The 18661-nt window shown below is 41.4% G+C and overlaps 2 protein-coding genes across 5 annotated transcripts in view; one reads left to right on the top strand and one right to left on the bottom strand.

Annotated features, from left to right (window-relative positions):
* Positions 1-284: 284 nt before the first annotated feature.
* On the top strand, positions 285-16883 carry tipin (timeless interacting protein). Of its 3 annotated transcripts, none has more exons than XM_005457413.4 (9): positions 285-419; positions 3750-3897; positions 4389-4479; positions 5507-5632; positions 7682-7757; positions 8082-8204; positions 8290-8353; positions 8464-8682; positions 15314-16883. In XM_005457413.4, the coding sequence occupies exons 2-9, from the start codon at positions 3762-3764 to the stop codon at positions 15547-15549; spliced, it is 1071 nt and encodes a 356-aa protein (XP_005457470.1). In that variant the 5' UTR covers positions 285-419; positions 3750-3761; the 3' UTR covers positions 15550-16883. The 3 variants fall into 3 exon arrangements, with proteins under 3 accessions (XP_005457470.1, XP_005457469.1, XP_005457471.1); XM_005457412.4 differs by having other exon boundaries at positions 5501-5632; XM_005457414.4 differs by lacking the exon at positions 5507-5632.
* Positions 16042-18661, bottom strand: part of dis3l (DIS3 like exosome 3'-5' exoribonuclease) — a 40330-nt gene continuing 37710 nt past the window's right edge. For both annotated transcript variants that reach the window (XM_003452613.5, XM_019350016.2), the window contains one exon: positions 16042-17486. In XM_003452613.5, coding sequence (XP_003452661.1) covers positions 17169-17486 — 318 coding nt within the window. In that variant the 3' untranslated portion in view covers positions 16042-17168. The remainder of the gene's footprint in view (positions 17487-18661) is intronic.

The following is an 18661-nucleotide window of genomic DNA, read 5'->3' as shown; positions in this document are numbered from 1 at the left end:
GGTTTAAGCAGTCCATTTATTCATGAAAGGGAAACACAAAAAAGGGGAATGTGATTACTTTGGAAAACACATGTTATGTTAGATTGTAAGAAATAACCGGTTAGGAGAAGATGACTGACCCATGATCTCAGTAGAATGACAGCACACTGAAACTCATCGACTTACTGTAAAAACACTCATGAGGTGAAAGTTATCAGGCCATATTTCATTTTTAAGGCAAAATTGTTTGACAGAATTTGACTTTTCAGTGGACAATCTTTACCATTTGGTGGCGCTAATGCACAATTTTGCTGTTTGCTGACCGCTAAAAACAACCAGGAAGAAGGAGACGTTCGTTCGTTCCTGTGGAGGGAAAAAAGGCGCATCTTATAGGCTGAAGTTAAAAGTTGTAGCGTTTCTCTGTCGACTGCTCATAACAGGTATGACAATAAAGTTTCCTTTCATTTTAAACACAGCTGCTATTTCATTTACTTATCACACTTTAGAGTTCCTTCATCTGACAGCAGTTAGCTTACATTATTCATAACTTACCCAAAGTCTCTCAGTTTGGTTCTGTCCAAACTGTAGCCGCTAACGTTAACGGTGCACATAATGGTGTCCTGCTGCTGCTGGTCTGAACGTGACATCCTACAGAGTCGTGTGGGAGCTCTTTGGGTTTGGGCCAGATCAGCAGCTTGTTTAGTTTGCCACCTTCCTGTGGCTAAGCCTGTGAGCCACTGATGTGTCCGCTTCACGGACGATCCCATTAAGGGCCTAACAGACGAAGTGATATCGGCCCGATATTCGTACTCTCTATTTATTAATAAAAGTCAAACTTCATTAATGGTAAATGACAGAAATCTGAGGAGTTCTTGCTGGTTTGTATCCACAGGAGGATACAAGCAGTCCACAAACATTATGCTTCTGTTTGTAGTCACCGTGCACACATGTTGTGTTTCATTGTGTCAGTGTTCATTTTTAATCAATTTTTTATGTATACATCAAGATTAATGTTCCAAACAAATGACACTATACAGCAAATACATACATAGACATATACAGCAAAAGGAATTAAGCTGAAAAGATGTTTCACCTTCTAAATGTCTAAATTGTTTGTTTGTTTTATAGAATAGAATTCAACTTTATTGTCATTGCACATGTCACAGGTACAGGGCAATGAAATGCAGTTTGCATCCATCCAGAAGTGCTTTAGCCATGATATAGATATATTACAATATATATTAGCAATAATATAGATATGTAAGTATATTACAGAAATGGGTCTATTATGGTATGTTATAATGTACACGGTATGAAGTATGTTATGAATATTCTATAACTATAAGTATGTACAGGCTGTAGTGAGTACAAGCTATGTACAGGCTATAATCAGGATATAAATATGAAATAAAAAAAACTATACAGAAATATGAGATGTACAGTTATACAGAAATGTGAACTATGCAAGTCATAAACAGTTGTAGGATTAAAACTTATTGTATGTACAGAATGATTATTTACACAGAATTATACAGTAGTGCAGTTAAGATAAGTGAGATATGTGGATCATTTCTACAGAGGCTATATAAAGTGCTAGTGGTTGTGAGTGGTGGTTCAGTCCATGTTATTATTGTGTGTTTGAGGGTACAGTTGTCCATTGTGTGTGGGTGTAGGTGGTTGTGGGTGTGTGTATGTTCAGTCCATGAGTTTAACGTGGGTCAGATGTCAGGAGGCAGAGTTCAGGAGTCTGACAGCTGTGGGGAAGAAGCTGTTCCGGTACCTGGTGGTCTTAGTCCGGAGGCTCCTGTAGCGCCTCCCAGAGGGCAGGAGGGTGAAGAGTCCATGTGATGGGTGACTGGGGTCTTTGATGATTTTCCCAGCCCTTTTCAGACACCGCTTCCTGTAGATGTCCTTTATGGCAGGAAGTGGTGCTCCGGCGATGCGCTGAGCAGTTTTCACGACCCTCTGCAACGCCTTCCGGTCCGAGGCAGAGCAGTTCCCGTACCAGACTGTTATACAGTTGGTCAGGATGCTCTCGATGGTGCAGCGGTAGAAGTTCACCAGGATGTCTGAGGACAGGTGGTTCTTCCTCAGAGTCCTCAAGAAGAAGAGGCGCTGGTGAGCCTTCTTGACCAGCTTGGAGCAGTTGGTCGTCCAGGTGAGATCCTCGGAGATGTGGACACCCAGGAACTTGAAGCTGCTCACACGCTCCACAGCCGTCCCCTTAATGTGGATGGGTGGATGTGGGTCAGCATTCCTCCTGTAGTCCACGATGAGCTCCTTGGTCTTCTCAGTGTTAAGCAGCAGGTTGTTTCTGTTGCACCACTCAGCCAGACGATCCACCTCCTCCCTGTAGGTGGCCTCATCGTTGTCATTGATGAGGCCAATCACCGTGGTGTCATCTGCAAACTTAATGATGGTGTTGGAACCATCAGCAGGTCTGCAGTCGTGGGTGAAGAGGGAGTAGAGGAAAGGGCTCATCACACAGCCTTGTGGTACACCAGTGTTCATTGTGATTGTTGATGAGCAGCGGTTATCCAGCTGGACATGTTGGGGGCGGTTGGTCAGGAAGTCCAGTAACCATTTGCAGATGAGGGAACTGATGCCCAGGTCTGTCAGTTTCCTGATGAGTTGTGAGGGGTGGATTGTATTGAATGCTGAACTGAAGTCTATAAACAGCATTCTGGCGTAGGTGTTGTTGTTGTCCAGGTGTGAGAGGACAGAGTGCAGTGCGATGGAGACTGCATCCTCTGTGCTCCTGTTCTGGCGGTATGCAAATTGGTGGGGGTCCAGGGTGGGGGGGAGACAGGATTTGAAGTGTGCTAGGACCAGCTGCTCTAAGCACTTAGTGATGATGGGGGTGAGTGCTACAAAGTCTGTCAGTTTGTCATTCCCTGTTATTACTGCTGACTAATCACTCAAATAAAGTGGCACAACATGACCGTGGGTCTGATTTTTCTGGTAAACTTGTTTAGTAGTCCATTGGAGACGTATAGTCTCTGTTTTTTGAACTTTAATACTGGACAGAAAATTGTCTGCTTCCAAAAACAAAGGGTAGCATTAGAATTTGTGTGAACAGCAAAGCAATATAGAAGATGTTCTTTTCTCTTTTCTGGTATTTATGTGTTGTGTCACATCATTTTGGCTCAAAATAGTTTACTTTATTGCTATGTTTGGTTTTTGCTATTTTATTACTATATTTATATTTGTATTGTTCAGCACTTTGGTCTACCAGGTGTGTTTTTAAAGTGCTATATAAATAAACGATGATGATGATGATGATGAAAATAGTTTACCGAACAGCTGAAAGACTTTAAAACAAACCTGTTACTTTAATGATATTTCTGTGATACTACAGAGTTGTAAAAAAAAAGTATCACAATAATAATTCATCCAAATTGTAACTCTTAAATGTCATTATCAGCCCAAAAGTTCACAACCAGTGCATCCCTGATAGAATGTAAATATATGCAAATCTATAAATTGTATTATGTATATAACTGTGAAACAAACATAATGTATCATAATAGTACATTTCAGAATGTGGGGTATAATTCCAGGTTGGATGAGTGTCTGTACAGCTCCTCCTGTTGATGTAAAAAAAGTAAATGCCAGTTTTTTAGGTTTCATGTTGATGTTGTAACACAGTAAAGAATTAATGTTACAGAAATAAATGTAATTCATTTTTTCAAATTGCAGTTAAATTCATCTAAACTGAATGCTGATGCTGTTGACGACTGGGGCTCACACGTCTTTTACTTTGTCTCCAGGACCGACTCACCATGCTTGACCAACAGGAAAATAGCCCGCATGACATTCCTGACTATGACGGCATAGAGGATGAAGCTTTCCCCCCACTCCCACCACCACACTCCCCAGGCCGGGGAGCCCAGGAGGAAGGAGACCCTTTTGCAGATGGTAGATGCTGCTGTGCTCTTACAGGATTACTATGAGGTCTTTAAGATGTGACATGATAATTCAGCACTTTGTATGTGAGGAGAAGGATTTTAAATTCATGGTTTAATGAAGAATCACATAGAAAAATAAGAATCAGTAAAAAGAGGCTAATATGGGAGAAATATTACCTCTCATTCTAGTCCTTCCACAAAGCTTTTTGGAACAGCTTGATAATAATGAATTTGTTAGTTCAGCCTAGAATTAACAAATGCATGAACTGGTTTTTCAGCATCACTCTGAGACTGGATGTTTCTAACAATAACAACATGCATGTTTTTGTTTGCTTGAGCAAATGAAATCTATCAGATAGATACTGTTCAAACCAGCACATTTCTTCTGTAACCTCCAATCTATAATTTTTCTGGATTTAAAAGATAAGCTTGAAGTTTGCCATGCTGCCAACAGAATGAGTTAGAAACACATCCTGTTGTCATGTGCTCTGTTTAATGCAGGAGATGAAGGTGAGGTATCACAGCTGGCTGATGTCCCTACTGCTAAAAGGAGAGGCGTGAAGAGACCCCAACCCAAGCTGGACTCCCACAGGTAGCAAAGACATTTTATATTACGACAGATGGTTGAAATGCATTAAAATGCGCATTTAAATAGGAATTTGATGCCATCTTTTGTGAGCTCAACACGTTCTCACTCCCAAAGCGTAACATTTTACGCTAGGTGACAAATCGTCAACATATTACGTTTTCGGCTACCCACCATAATGACGACCTCGGAAAAATGAGGAAATATGAGAACCGTCTGGACTCAATCTACACATGTTCGCTCTTTTTCTTCAAATCGCTTAGAAACACGCTATTTAACGTCATTAAAGTCTTGGTTAAGGTCAGGAATAAGGTTATGATTAGGGCTGGAATACAGGGCTGGAACGTCTATTACCGCGGGAGCGTCATTGCACTGGATTTCAGCCATAACCCGCCGCGTACCATAAGAACGCCGAAGGTCTCCTTTCGCGTTCCTCGGGAACGCCGCGGGACGTGACAAAACGTCAGCATGTTACGCCTCGGGAGTGAGAACGGGCTGGCTGGGACACAAGGAGGCCAAAATCATTGATTGACGTGTGCACAGTATCAGTGGGTTAGCGTCAGGATGTTTTAAGCTTGCTGCGTTGTTTGTGTCGCCGGTGTCTGATGACAATTTTCACATCACATCCTGTGTAACGCAACACAATCTTTGTGGTCATGCATCTCTTGGTTTGATTGTAACTTGGTGCGTTGCGATGTGGCCGGGTTGAACACACGAGTGTACGATCGCACTGGTTTTATCACCATTTGAGTAATAATCGTGCACAGAAGCTCAGAGACACACTGACACACAGAGGGAGATGTTGCAAATGTTTGAAAACTTAAGTTTGTGGAAAGAACTTTGCACAAAAAAGTGATGTGATATTATCTGAGTGGTGACACCTGTTGTTTAGGAGAATACTGCAGCGTCTTCTTACGCTTTAGCGGCGGATATAAATGACTGCATCTGTGTGATGATGGTGCATCTTCACTCTGCCAGTCATTTAAAGAAGAAAGACTCTAATACCATTGTTGTTTTCATCATTTGGATGGAGAAAATTCCCCGACTGGAAATTGTCAGAGCGTTGGAGACATCCCTGGATGTGTGTGAGAAAGATGGATGCCCTGGTTATGCCACACATGAAAAGCAGAGCTGGTGCTGCTGGATTGCAGGCAACCTGGTTAGTAATGCCAACAATAAGTCAGGCTCGTTCCCAGTGGGTCTCCCAGTGGGTGTCCCAGTGGCACTCCTTTGTTACTGTTCTGTTCACAATATTACTGGACAGAACTAAGTCATACTAAATCATAGGATAAATAAGCTTTTAAGTAAGAACGTGGATTATATTTAGGATAAAACTTGCAAGCTGTATTAAAGAAAAACAGATTTTCATTTTATAAAATATTCAAATTAATTGCAACTTTGCAATAGGGCTGGGCCATATTATACCGTTCACAATAATACCGGTACAATGTTAGGCAACGATAAGAAAATGAAATATCGCGATAGAATATGGGTAAAACGCGCATGCGCAATGCCTTTGTTTTCATACGCACATGGCCGATTGTTGAGTGAAACGGATGAACCAGAATCGGTTTGTAAAAATGGTGCCACTTGAGTGATGTGGAACTGGTTTGGTGTTTGTCCGTCAGACACACAACAAAGCACATTTTTTTGTAGAACATGCAAGCAGGCGTTGTTATTGCCGTATTTGTCGGACTAAGGTGCAAGGTGCTCTGGGTCCTAAACTCCATCGGCTTCAGGCCCCAAAGTCAAACGAACACTGCAGCATCACTGAGAGTTAAAAACTATCTAAATTCTTCCATCTTTAATAAAACGATCAGCATTGCTGCTTTACCAGGTGTAACTATGAAGTTTAACATCCAGGCATCCATGAAAACAGAATTTATTACATTTAACGGAGTTAGAAGTTAGCAGGAAGCTAGCGGGAGTTAGCTCACTAGTTTCGCTAGTTACCTAAGCATGATATAGCATGTTCTGACTGAGAGATTTCAGAAAAAAATCAAACGTACTGCTCTGCTATCATTTCCAACATAAATGAAGACAGGAAACTAAACAGCAGTGACGTTTGTAGGGTTACTGAAGTTGGGCTAGGTGGTATATAATGATGTGCTACGTGATCGCTAGCAACACAGCTATGTTAGCATAACATAAACACAGTAAAGCTGGAGGATGAACGCTAACTTTTTTCCACTCGATAAAAGTTAATGTGAAGGTTCCTGATGGTTAGGGACAAATGCAATCGCATGGCAGGATGCTGTAAACGGACCAAACTTCAGTCAGGAGAACAACTGAGATAATCCATCCACAACACGAGGTTAGTCATTAATACACTGCAACAACATGGGAATAGAGCAGCTGTGATAGAATACAGCATTAATGAATCAATGGTACAGAAGTGGAGGAAGCAAGAAGAATGAGTTGAATAAAGTTTGATTTATCTGACTGCTTTATAATGTGTTTTATAATCCCGTGCACCTTATGGTCCAAAAAAATACTATTTGACTTTTTTATTTGGCACACTGCAGTTTAATGTTGCAAAGCGCCTCTTTTTAACTTAAGTGAATATTATACATGGTTATGCTCAGGATATGTCGGCCCATTTCTACTGGAAATGCCTTTTGGTTAAACTTTCAGCAAGGAATCTGCATTTGCACTGTTAAATTTTTATATAGCTTTAATGCACATAAAAAACAGCTGCTTGTTTAAGTGAAAATAAATGGATGGGGTTTTTTTTGCGCTAGTAAAGTTGTAGAGTTGTATTTTGTCTCGCATCAATTATATCGTCAGTTATATCGTTATTGCAAATTTTCAAATATATATCGTGATATATATTTTTGGCCATATCGCCCTGCTCTACTTTGCAATATACTTTTTATTTTTTTAGATGGAGAAATTTGACTAGGTCTCATTATACTGCCTTATGTACAAACAGGTGGCAAAAGAAAAGTTGTGGGCACGCTGAAAACCAAACACCCTACCTCCCCAACAAGCTACTGCCTACTGAACATGGTACATCTAAAGGCATTGATATTTCCATTAGGAGGGTCTGTCTGTGTTGGCCCTGTGACAGGCTGGCGACCTGGCCGCTGGGATAGGCTTCAGCCATCCACGATCCTGAATTGGATAAGCCAAATATGCCTGGATGTGCTGCTAACCCTGCTTGTAATCCATTAATGGTTTAACTTAGTGTTAATATTTTTTTTCCCAGGCTGATATCAGATAGAGGGCTTCCAGCTCTGGGCACTCTCTTTGACAATGTCCAGTTCAAAGGCAAAGGACACGAGGTAGGATATGATAACATCTGTCCCACCAATTACCAGATGTGAATGAACATTGGTTTTTGAGCTAAATCTGTTTGGCCTGTCAGCTTTTAAATAGATGTCCTAAATTTGGTTTGAGACTAAAAGGTCAAAAGTTGCCCTTTCTGACGTGGTCAAAAATGAGTGAGGTGAACCAAAGGTTGGTTATACCAAATTAAGATGTCTTTTTTAATAAGTCTTTTGTTCCGATGACTGAAAGTCATTTTTTTAGTGGGAGGAAGAAACGTCCTATCACACACAACCCTCTTTCATATCACTACTCGCTGTTTTTGATGTTGGCCCCATTAGGCTGCAGACCTGCGGCTGCTAATGCAGAAGATGGAAAACTGGGCCCACAGGTTGTACCCCAAATTGCAATTTGAAGATTTTATTGACAAAGTGGAAAGGCTCGGCAGCAAAAAGGAAGTGCAGGTGAGAGGAAGCATAGAATATTTCCTGCAAGCGTGTGGGATTCCTAATGTTCAGAATTTGTAATTTTTTACTCATTCTTTTATAGACATGTCTTAAACGAATACGACTGGACATGCCCCTGACACATGAAGATTTTACAAGTACAGATGGTAAGAAAAAAAATCATTACTGATGGGGATACGGTGGATTCACACGTGTAGGAAATACTTGCCATATTCCACAGGACTTAATTATCAGCGTTGCTTGAAATTGTGTTCAGGTGCTGGTGACGAAGAGGTACAACGTGAACTGGAAACATTTGGGGATCCTGATCTATTCAGCAGAGAGAGCTTTGTTAATGGTCCCCAAGGGCAGATTGCCGAAGTCCTCGCTCCCCCACCTACTCCCTCTCTGACCGAAGAGCAGCAGAAACGCATTGAGCTGAACAGACAGCGGGCCCTGGAAAAGAGGCTCGCACGCCAGCAGCAGCAGCAAATTGGTAAGAATGGCAAAAATGTATCACACAGGTGGGACACAATATAACAGAAATAATTACTACAAAACATAATTACTGCTACAAAACATTCAGCGAAGGTTCATAAAAATCATCTAGCTTTATTGGTGTATTAACATTATGTGAAAATACAAAAAGCAAAACATTGAATATACAGTACAGTGGAACCCCGATTTACGAAATTAATTCGTTCCCGAGGGTCTTTCATAAGTCAAAAATTTTCGTAAGTCGAAGCACCCATCGCGCCTTTTGAGTGAGGCGATGCTGGCTGGAGACGAAGTTCTTGGTGGAGGAGGAGGTGGCGGAGGTGGTGGAGGCTGAAGAAAGCATACGCATGCATGCATGCATATGTACGTGTACATGTACATAACATTCTAAACATTAAAACTAAAACTTGCATATTGTGACGAGCTCAGTCAAGGAGGAGACAGAGGTATTGTTTGGTCTTGCTTCCCGCAGTGTTGGCCAGGGAGCACAGCCGTTTATTTGCATTCAACAGGGGAACACTGCCGCTAGCCCAACTGCTCAGCGCAGCACTAGCATAACAACAACAACTACAAGAAAAAGACGCTCTCTCTCCCAGAAAACACACAGTCGTCGAGAGAGCGCGTCACATGGTAACCATGGCAACATAACACTGCCGCCTCAAACAACAGAACACAGCTGTCAACAAAACCCAAACAGCCCTGACCCGCTACAATATTTTTTAAACTTGTATAATTTTTTAATTTTCTATTTTATAATTTTTTTTTTAAAATTTATATTTTATATAAAACATTTTTATGTTGTTATGTTTATGTTAACTAATCACTACTGCTACTTTCATCTCTTTTCGCCTTCTAAGGCACACTTTCACCTGAAGGTTGACTTGTTGCTGGCCTCTTTGTGAAAAATCTATCTAAAGACGTCTGTCTCTGTCTACTTTTCAAAATGGATCTGAAGTGGGAGAGGCAGACGTCACTAAAATGCTCTATAGCACGAGCGGTAAAGTTCTTTTCAGGGTGATTTTTTTCGACAAAATCGGCCACCCTCTGAAAATCACGGAGAATGTCCTTGATATCGGCCGATGGTATGACGGCCTCCTCCTACTCCTTGCTGAATTCTTGCTGTACTGATCAGTGCTGCATCGCCTCCAACTCTTGCAGCTCTGCCGTTGACAGCTCCTCTTGATGTTCATGCACACGGTTGTTTATATCCTCCTCGTCGACCTCCAGTCCCAGGGCGGTGCCAAGATTTACGATCTCCTCAACCTCGACTTCAGGTTGAGGTTCTCCCTCCTCCTCCCCCCTTCCTCAAAGCCTTCAAAATCTCGAGGGGCAACAGCATCAGGCCACAGCTTCCTCCAAGCAGAATTTAGCGTTCGACGACTCACCTCCCGCCATGCCAAAGAAATCAACTTGAGGCATGCAACGATGTCGAAATGATTTTTCCAAAATTCCCTGAGGGTGAGCTGTGTACTCTCTGTTATGTCGGAACACCGTTTGAACATGTGTTTTGTGTACAGTTCCTTAAAATTAGAGATCACTTGCTGGTCCATGGGCTGGAGGAGAGGAGTCGTGTTGGGAGGGAGGAAGAGAACCTTGATGAACGAGAACTCCTCCAGGATGTCGTCCTTGAGGCCAGAGGGGTGGGCGGCGGCGTTATCGATGATCAGCAGGCACTTCATGGGGAGATCGTTCTCCTCGAGGAACTTCTTGACAGCAGGGCCAAAGACCAAGTTGACCCATTCGACAAAGAACTGTCGGGTCACCCAGGCCTTGGCTTGGACCTCCACATAACCTCGAGCTTCTCCTTTAAAATTTTGTGTTGCTTGAAGGCACGCGGATTTTCTGAGTGGTACACTAGGAGTGGCTTGACCTTACAGTCCCCACTGGCATTAGCACACAGGGCGAGGGTAAGACGATCCTTCACGGGCTTGTGGCCTGGCATCTTTTTTTCCTCCGCGGTGATGTACGTACGCCGCGGCATTTTTTTCCAGAAGAGGCCGGTCTCATCACAGTTGAATACCTGCTGGGGGATGTAGCCTTCTTGATTTATGAGTTCCTCAAATTTCTTTAACAAATTCTTCGGCAGCCTTGTGATCGGAACTTGCTGCCTCGCCGTGACGCACAACGGAGTGGATGCCAGTCCTCTTCTTGAACCGATCAAACCACCCATGCGATGCCCTGAACTCTGGGGAGGTTGGGGGTGCCTCCTGCGAGGACGTCAATGCCGTTGGCTGCTCATCAGAAGCTGCCTTACTTACTAAATCATTATAAATTGAGGACGCCTTCTCGCAAATGATCGTCTCTCTGAGGGTATCGCCAGTCCTTCCCTTGTCTTTAATCCAAACAAGGAGAAGCCTTTCCATCTCGTCGTGTATGGGGGTCTTCCTTTTGGACATGACGGTGTTGCCCATTGAAGGTTTAGCTGCTTTGATGACTTCTTTTTGTTTTAGAACTGTTCCTATGGTCGAAGGATTTCGGCCATACTCACGTGCAATAGCACTAAGTTTCACACCTGGCTCATATTTATCAATGATTTCTCTTTGTTTCCATCGAGAGCACTTTACGCTTACTCTTGTCGCTGGAATCACTTGCAGAAAGTTTTTTTCGGCCTCATGATGACTGAACAATAGGCTATAGGCTAATTGCGAAATGCAACAACAATACGTCGTTCAAGTGGAACAGCGAAGCGCAAGTACGAAAGCATTTTGCCGTACCATGGGCAGAAATATTGCCGTTAAGTGCCTTCGTAACTTGAATTTTTCATTAAATGGGGTATTCGTAAGTCGGGGTTCCACTATTGCCAAAAGTGTTTGCTCATCTGCCCTCACACTCATATGAACTTGAGTGACATCCCATTCACGACGTCCGCCCACCTTGTGCACCTATAACAGCTTCAACTCTTCTGGGAGTGTTTATGGGAGTTTATGACCATTTGTAAGGTCAGACACTGATGTTGGATTAGAAGGCCTGGCTCACAGTCTCTGCTCTAATTCATCCCAAAGGTGTTCTGGTCAGGACTCCCATGCCAGAGTTCATGTCTTTGTGGACCTTGCTTTGTACACTGGTGCCCAGTCATGCTGGAACAGGAAGAAGCCATCCCCAAACTGTTCCCATAAAGTTGGGAGCCAAAATGTCTTGGTATGCTGAAGCATTAAGAGTTTCTTTCACTGGAACGAAGAGACTGAGACCAACCTCTGAAAAACAACCCCTCACCAAAATCTCCCTGCCACCAAACTTGGAGCTCTGTTGTCCTGGCAACTGCTAAGTTCAGACTTGTCTATCGGCTTTCCAGATTGAGAACTGTGATTCGTCCATAGAACGCATCTCTACTGTTCTAGAGTCCAGTGGTGGCGTGCTTTACACCACTGTGTCCCATGCTTTGCGTTGCACTCTGGGATGTAAGGCTTGGACTACAGCTGCTGGGCCATGGAAATGGATTCCACGAAGCTCTCTGTGCACTGTTCTTTAGCTAATCTGGAGACCACGTGAAGTTTGGAGCGATTGACTCCACAGAAAATTAGCAACCTCTGTGCGCCTCAGTATCCACTGACCTCACTCTGGGATTTTACGTGGCTGAGTTGCTGTTGTTCCCAATCACTTCCACTTAGTAGCAGCAGTCTGCATGCCTAGGTGCTTGATTCTATACAGCTGTGGAGGTGACTGGAACACCTGAATTCAATGATTTGGATGGGTAAGTGAATACTCCTTACAATATAGTGAAGTGGATATAGTGTATATATCCACCAGAAACCCTGAAAGTCATCACAGTAGTGACGAGTTCCCGTATTGCACAGTTCGTCCAAACCACCAGAGATTCATCACATTAGTGTGGAGTTTGGTAATAAAAGGCAAAGCATGTAGAAAACATTGATTTCTTTACTGCCTATCTGATATCAGCTTCAATTAGGCGTGGTATTTCTGTTTTTGTCTTCCATTTGTGATCCAAACTGTTTTTACTTCCTTTTTTAGTTAAAATGGAGCCAGCTGTCAGCTGTCTGTTGCCTACAAATGTTTAACAATGACATTAAGTCGTTCTTCAGGCTCCTCATTAACCACAGAAATGATGTAATGTGATTTAAATGAGACTCACAGAAAAAAGAAAATTACCTGTTGATCGGTCTGTGGAAAGTAGCTCTGTTATGAGCCTTCACCCATAAAAGTGTGTTTACAGTTTATAACACTAGATGGTGATATGAGACCATTTCCATTTTATTACCCGAGCATGATTTACTCATCGACTTTAACCTTTCAGATTTCAGTTATTAGTCCTCCTTAAGGGGAGCCAATCCACCCGCTCTCTCTTAAATTGAAAACCTGTTTTTACCCCCCCCCTTTTTTTTTTTTCCTGTATAGAAACTAAACAACTGACATTGTTCTGGTAGTGTAGCTTCCAGAGATCTGAAGTTAACGTGAACTCTGGAGGGCAGTCAAGAGTAGCATCCCTTCTTTTAAACTAGACCTGCGAAAGCTTAATTTTTAATAATGCAACATACTATTATTTACATACATACATATTATTTTAATAAGCAGTTTCAGGGTTCGTGCTGTTTTAATGAGTGTTTGATGGAAAACGACACTGGCGGGATTTGCACTCTTGAGTCACATGACAGGTGAGTCCTAGTAAATAATTTCCGAGTATGTGTACATAACACATGCTAATGTTTAAAACTAATATTATTATTATTTTGCTAGCTATCAAACTTGCTGGAGAAATGATTGAAATGCACTGAGTGTGATAGAGTATGGCAGTGCTAGTATAGCAGTTAGTTATGGCGATTGGTGATTTATGCAGTATGCTTTAAACTTGGCTAACATTACTTAGCAGTAGCAGTAATATTAGTTACTTCACTCAAGTGAAAGCTTTAAACGTTAGTCCGACACTTAACTAGCCAACTTAAGGCTTAAGGAAAGGATGGTAAAAAGAGGGACTGATCCATATGGGCACAAAGAATAGCCATTTTTTGTGCTACCGAAGTTCCCTGGCTTTCATTCAAAATCTGTTTATCGTGAGCACCAACGCATTAAACAATTTAAAAACTATAAATGGCTTTAAGCTCACACTGATGCCTGTGGGGCACTATCAGCCACTGAGACAACAGACAAATTTTAGTGTTTTAATAAATGAATATTTCATACTTTAAGGCTGCCTGTTTATTTAAGGGAGATAAACAATACGTTATAATTTTACATAATTATATCACAGGTGATAGACTAAATAAATAGATTCTTAAAGTCTTATATGTTGAATTGAACTGTGTCATCTGTTCAAAGCCTCTCCCAGTCAGTGCTGTTCTCCATGCCTGTCTTACTGTACATGGTGTTATTAGCACAAACACTTTAAAGGTGATCATTTAGGACTTTGACTACATTGCTGTCTGTATTATTGTTAAACATCTCACAGTTAGTGAAAAGACAGGTTTCTTCTACGTAATAGAGCTATAATAAATGTTTTATTGTTTTTAATTATCCTGCTTTTTATAAAAGGGAACATTATTTAAAGAATATGTATTTAATTAAAAAACTCTGTATTCATCTAAAGGGTATAACAAAAAGGGTGAGCTTCCTGCCCGAAAATGAAATGGAGTAATTCTCTGCAATTACAAACTCTGTGTGAACAGTCTTGGTATCAAAATAAAGCTAACGCTTGTGAGATGGCATCAGAGGTGTAAATATTACTACAGATGTTACTATGTCAAAGTTACTGTGAGTCAAACATAGAAAAATTGATTTTTTTTTATTTCCCCTCACCTAATTTTTAAAAGTATTTTATAGCTTATAACACCTTTGAAAATATGTTTCGGTTGGCATTTTACTCCAGAAAATCATAAATTAAAATCATCATTACCTGTCCACAGATTCATGGTGATGTAACTGCTCTTTTAACTGTTTGGTGTTTGTAGAAACGGTTTACAGCTGAGATTCAGAGGTTTCTGTGGACACTACTCAGGTCGGCACTTACATTTCTGACCTCGTGTTATAACCGATTAAACGTGATCTCCTCCCTTTTGCCCCCATTTTTGGTGGTGTGGGTGCTTAACTAGTTAAAAAACAAACATCTGTCTCCTATTTTTGTGTCACATAGGAAAGAAGCATCAATATCTGATGAGCAGACTTATTCATTTGTGCAGATTTCTTGTTTTGTGTGGTTGTTTTTTCCAAGTGGAGATGAGTATCTCTAACAAGTTGATTTGTTCACATTTGCACATCTTTATTTTTAAGAGAAATGTGTTTTCTGAGTTTGTACACTATATGCATATAAGACAACCATTTCCTTTTTCAGTATTTTTGTGTGGTGCATGTTTCTCTGTTTTAACAAAAGGGGAACAAAGAACATTTAAGTCAACCCAAAGATGATTTGTTTTAATTTTTACATGGTCTTACTGAGGTGATGCAAAGTGAAACATGCATTCTTTGTTTTGGTAATGTGCTGGAAAAGCTCGATAATGGACCTTGAAAGTGCTTAAATTTGACCCTGAAAAATGAACCCTGCAGTTTAGTTTCATTTTTCATTATCTCAGCTTCCCAGATGTGATGTTTTGCCTGTCTTTTATAAATCGTAGTAGACTGAGTGTGCCAAGTTGTCTCTGTTGACTGAAACCATCACTGTTTCTAATTCTCAACCCTTTCAGACTCTCAGACTGCTGACATGTTAGGAGACAAACCTCCAGCTGCGTCCTCACCAAATGTCATCAACAGTTCTACCGGTGGAGATGAAACTGTAGAAGATCCTGACCTCGAGCCTACCAACAACACCTCCACGCAACAAACCAGCCCACTTCCCCCCAAAGACTCTGAGCCCGCTGAGGAAGAGACCGGCCTCAACCCTGAGCAACAACTCAGTAACGACTGTAAAGGAGGGGATTAAAGTTCACATGCAGCACAGTTTCTGCTGAAAAGCTTTGGCAGTGAGCAGATTTAAAGGTTTCCCAATTTTCATGCCTACTCATTCGAGTATTAATGTGCATTTATGGTGGTTTATATCTTGAGCACATGTTCCCACTGTGACGTCAGCTTTGGATTAGCAAAGACATTTATATTTATAATCAATGGAAATCTTTTTTTTTAACGTCCAAATCCTAAATGTATTTACCATGTGTTGGTATCTAGATGTTATAGAAAAATATTTGAACAACTGATCCACAGTTCCAGCTCTCATATGTATCTATATCCAGTGTGTAGTATGTGGGCTGTAGGTGAGATTACCATCAACTGACCATCACCCTCTTCCAAGCATTAAATGCTCGTTCAAATATGAACAGTTGTTTCTTAAGCCACTGCTTGGTTAGTTCTAGGCTACTGCAGGGACATGAAAACACAGCACGATGAAATGGCTCCATCTGAGCTAATGAAAACACCATTTTTAATTGCAGGCCACTGCACACATATTGAAACAGTTAGGTCCATTTCATATTTCTGTTGGTAGTTCTAGAAAACAATCTTAAAATCCACAAACCAAAAAACAGTTCTGATTATTTATCAGTTTAAGTTCAAACAATAAAAATGCCCTTAAAATGTTAGTGTTGGTGTCTTCTATACAGTCTCTTGATATACACACTATAAGATAAATACATCATAGTTTTATACATCACTTCCAATATCTAAACAACCAACCTCACGTGTGTTCATTACTATACGTGTTTATATTTTAATGTCTCTGTTAATGATGAGTGACATGGTCACATGACTGTGGCCCACTGCAAAAAGTACTTGAAGTTTTATCAGCGCCCCGTGACAGTCTGGTGACTGGTTCAGGGCGTATCCTGTCTCTCACCCTATGACAGCTGGGACAGATTCCAGGACCTGCAGAAGAAAATGGACGAGTGGACGTTTTATCATCTCCAGAACGATACTCGTGCTGGGGTTTGTATGAAGTGGTCACAGGTAGTACAATATGTGTGAACTCACCAAAAATGGTTCTATACAACAAGACATTTTATTTTTACCAGGTCAGTTTGAAATCTTGTAGGTGCCAAGCCCCACTAGTGAGATATTAATGTAGATCACTGCTGCTGAGAGAAAAAAGCCATTTGTTACCAGACGTCTTTAACCTGTTGTAGTTTGACTAGTTGCCTGCAGGATTGAACCACATTTGCAGTTAGCAATAGGTCTTGTCAAATTAACTGCTGACACTTCACTGGCATTAACACGTTCCCTAACCTCTTACAACTAAGTTTAACTTGATGTGATTTTAAAAACTAACTTTTACAAAATGTATCGACTCTGATTCAGTTTGACTCTGGTTTCTAAAAAGATAGCAGGATATGTTTTTACTTAATATTGTTTTTGTGTTTGCTTTCCTGTGACTTCACTCACTCATGTGATTTGTCCACACACAATCTGGAGCTACAAGAATGACCTGTATTACTCCTTCCCTGAATGGGGACAGCACGAGTGATCTTCAATGATCACTGTTCTGTTAGCGCACAGCGTGCAGTTCTCACAAGTGACCGCTTGACTTGGAGCTAAAGCTGGGCTACAGCGTTTCTATGCTGTTGTTGCCGGGAGGCGTGAAGCCATTTCCAGATCCATCAGAGCCAACTCTCTGATTTCTTCCAGAATAGAGTACAGACTGGGAGTTTTGCTCTGACGAAACTCTCTTTCCTCTTTGGAGAGTTTGGGGCGCCGGGCTGTCTTCTCCTGAGCCAGCGCCTCTTCATTCTGACGCACCACCTCTTTGACCAGCTGACTGCGGCCCTGAGGGCTGGGCTGCTGGGACTTGGCACTGTGGTGAGGCTTGTTGCTGATGACCTCGAGGTTTAGACGGTCAGCGTGGCAAGTTGAAGAGTGGACAGAAATACGAACCTGAAGAGAGCAGAGAACCTAAGTCACAGTATTCCTCAGTTCTATCAATACACAGTAATGGTACCTACTGAAAATAGTCTAATGGAATGCTATGCAATGACAGGCCCACTTAAGGTTTGTGTTGTAGTATATAACAGCAATCCTCTCTGCACTGTGCACAGCACATGTAGCAGAGAAGCATCACAGCTAAGTAGACAGTGGTGTAGAGTGGAGAAGTTTCCTTACACAGAGCTTCTTAGTGTGCCACAATTTTGTTTATAAATAGTGAGCATAGTTGGATACGTATGTGTAGAGCTATATTTCTATTTCTATATTTAACATGGGAAAAATGGTAAATGGCCTGGTATACAGCACTTTTCTACTCTGAGCACTGAAAGCATTTTATACAACACGTTCATCCATCCATACACGAACTTTCTTTACTGTGCTTTCTAACATTCACACGACGTGGAGACTGGAGCAGAGGGGGAAGAAAAACATTTATTAACACTGTGACCTCGGTCAAGTGTCACAGTGAGGTCGTTACTGTTGATTTGTTTTTTGAATATCATCATCATCTCTTTGTTTAATATGATCATAGCTTGACAGCTGTGGTGGACAAGTTGTGTTCAGACTTTTACACAATGGGCTAAGGTTTCCAAGCGAGGAAAGGGTGAGTACAGCTGACAGTTGACATGAGCGTGGGGGTTTATTAACAGTTACATGATGCTTTTGTCTTTCTGAAATGAATCTTGTTTTGGTCACATGTGTCATCCATCAGTAAGCTATGTTGTTAGCATTGCCTTTGACCTTGGACATTTACTATCCCAGGATAAATCCATGAAAGAAAGAAAAGATGCTGATAACAGTGGAAGAAGCAGTACTCTGTCACTTTTTTCATGTCTTAAAGCCAAAGATGTTGTGAGAACGACACACTGTTACTTCAGTTTGTTTTTGTTAACTAACCTTAGGGTAATGTTTCCTGCTCTTTGTGTTTTCACTCTGCTTAAATCACATGTACTTATTCCTCACAATCATCGTGTGTAACATGTCTGAACTTAATATAACTCGACACCAGTGATGGGCAGTAACGCGTAATTAGATTACTTTTTTCAAGTAATGAGTAAAGTAAGGGATTACTCTTGCAAAAAAGGTAATTAGATTACTGTTACTTTCCTGTAAGCACGCTGCGCTAC

The sequence above is a fragment of the Oreochromis niloticus genome, linkage group LG1 (genome assembly GCF_001858045.2).
Source record: "Oreochromis niloticus isolate F11D_XX linkage group LG1, O_niloticus_UMD_NMBU, whole genome shotgun sequence".
Classification (NCBI taxonomy): domain Eukaryota; kingdom Metazoa; phylum Chordata; class Actinopteri; order Cichliformes; family Cichlidae; genus Oreochromis; species Oreochromis niloticus.
The sequence above is the reverse complement of the archived record's forward strand: the minus strand, read 5'-3'. Positions and strand labels throughout refer to the sequence as shown.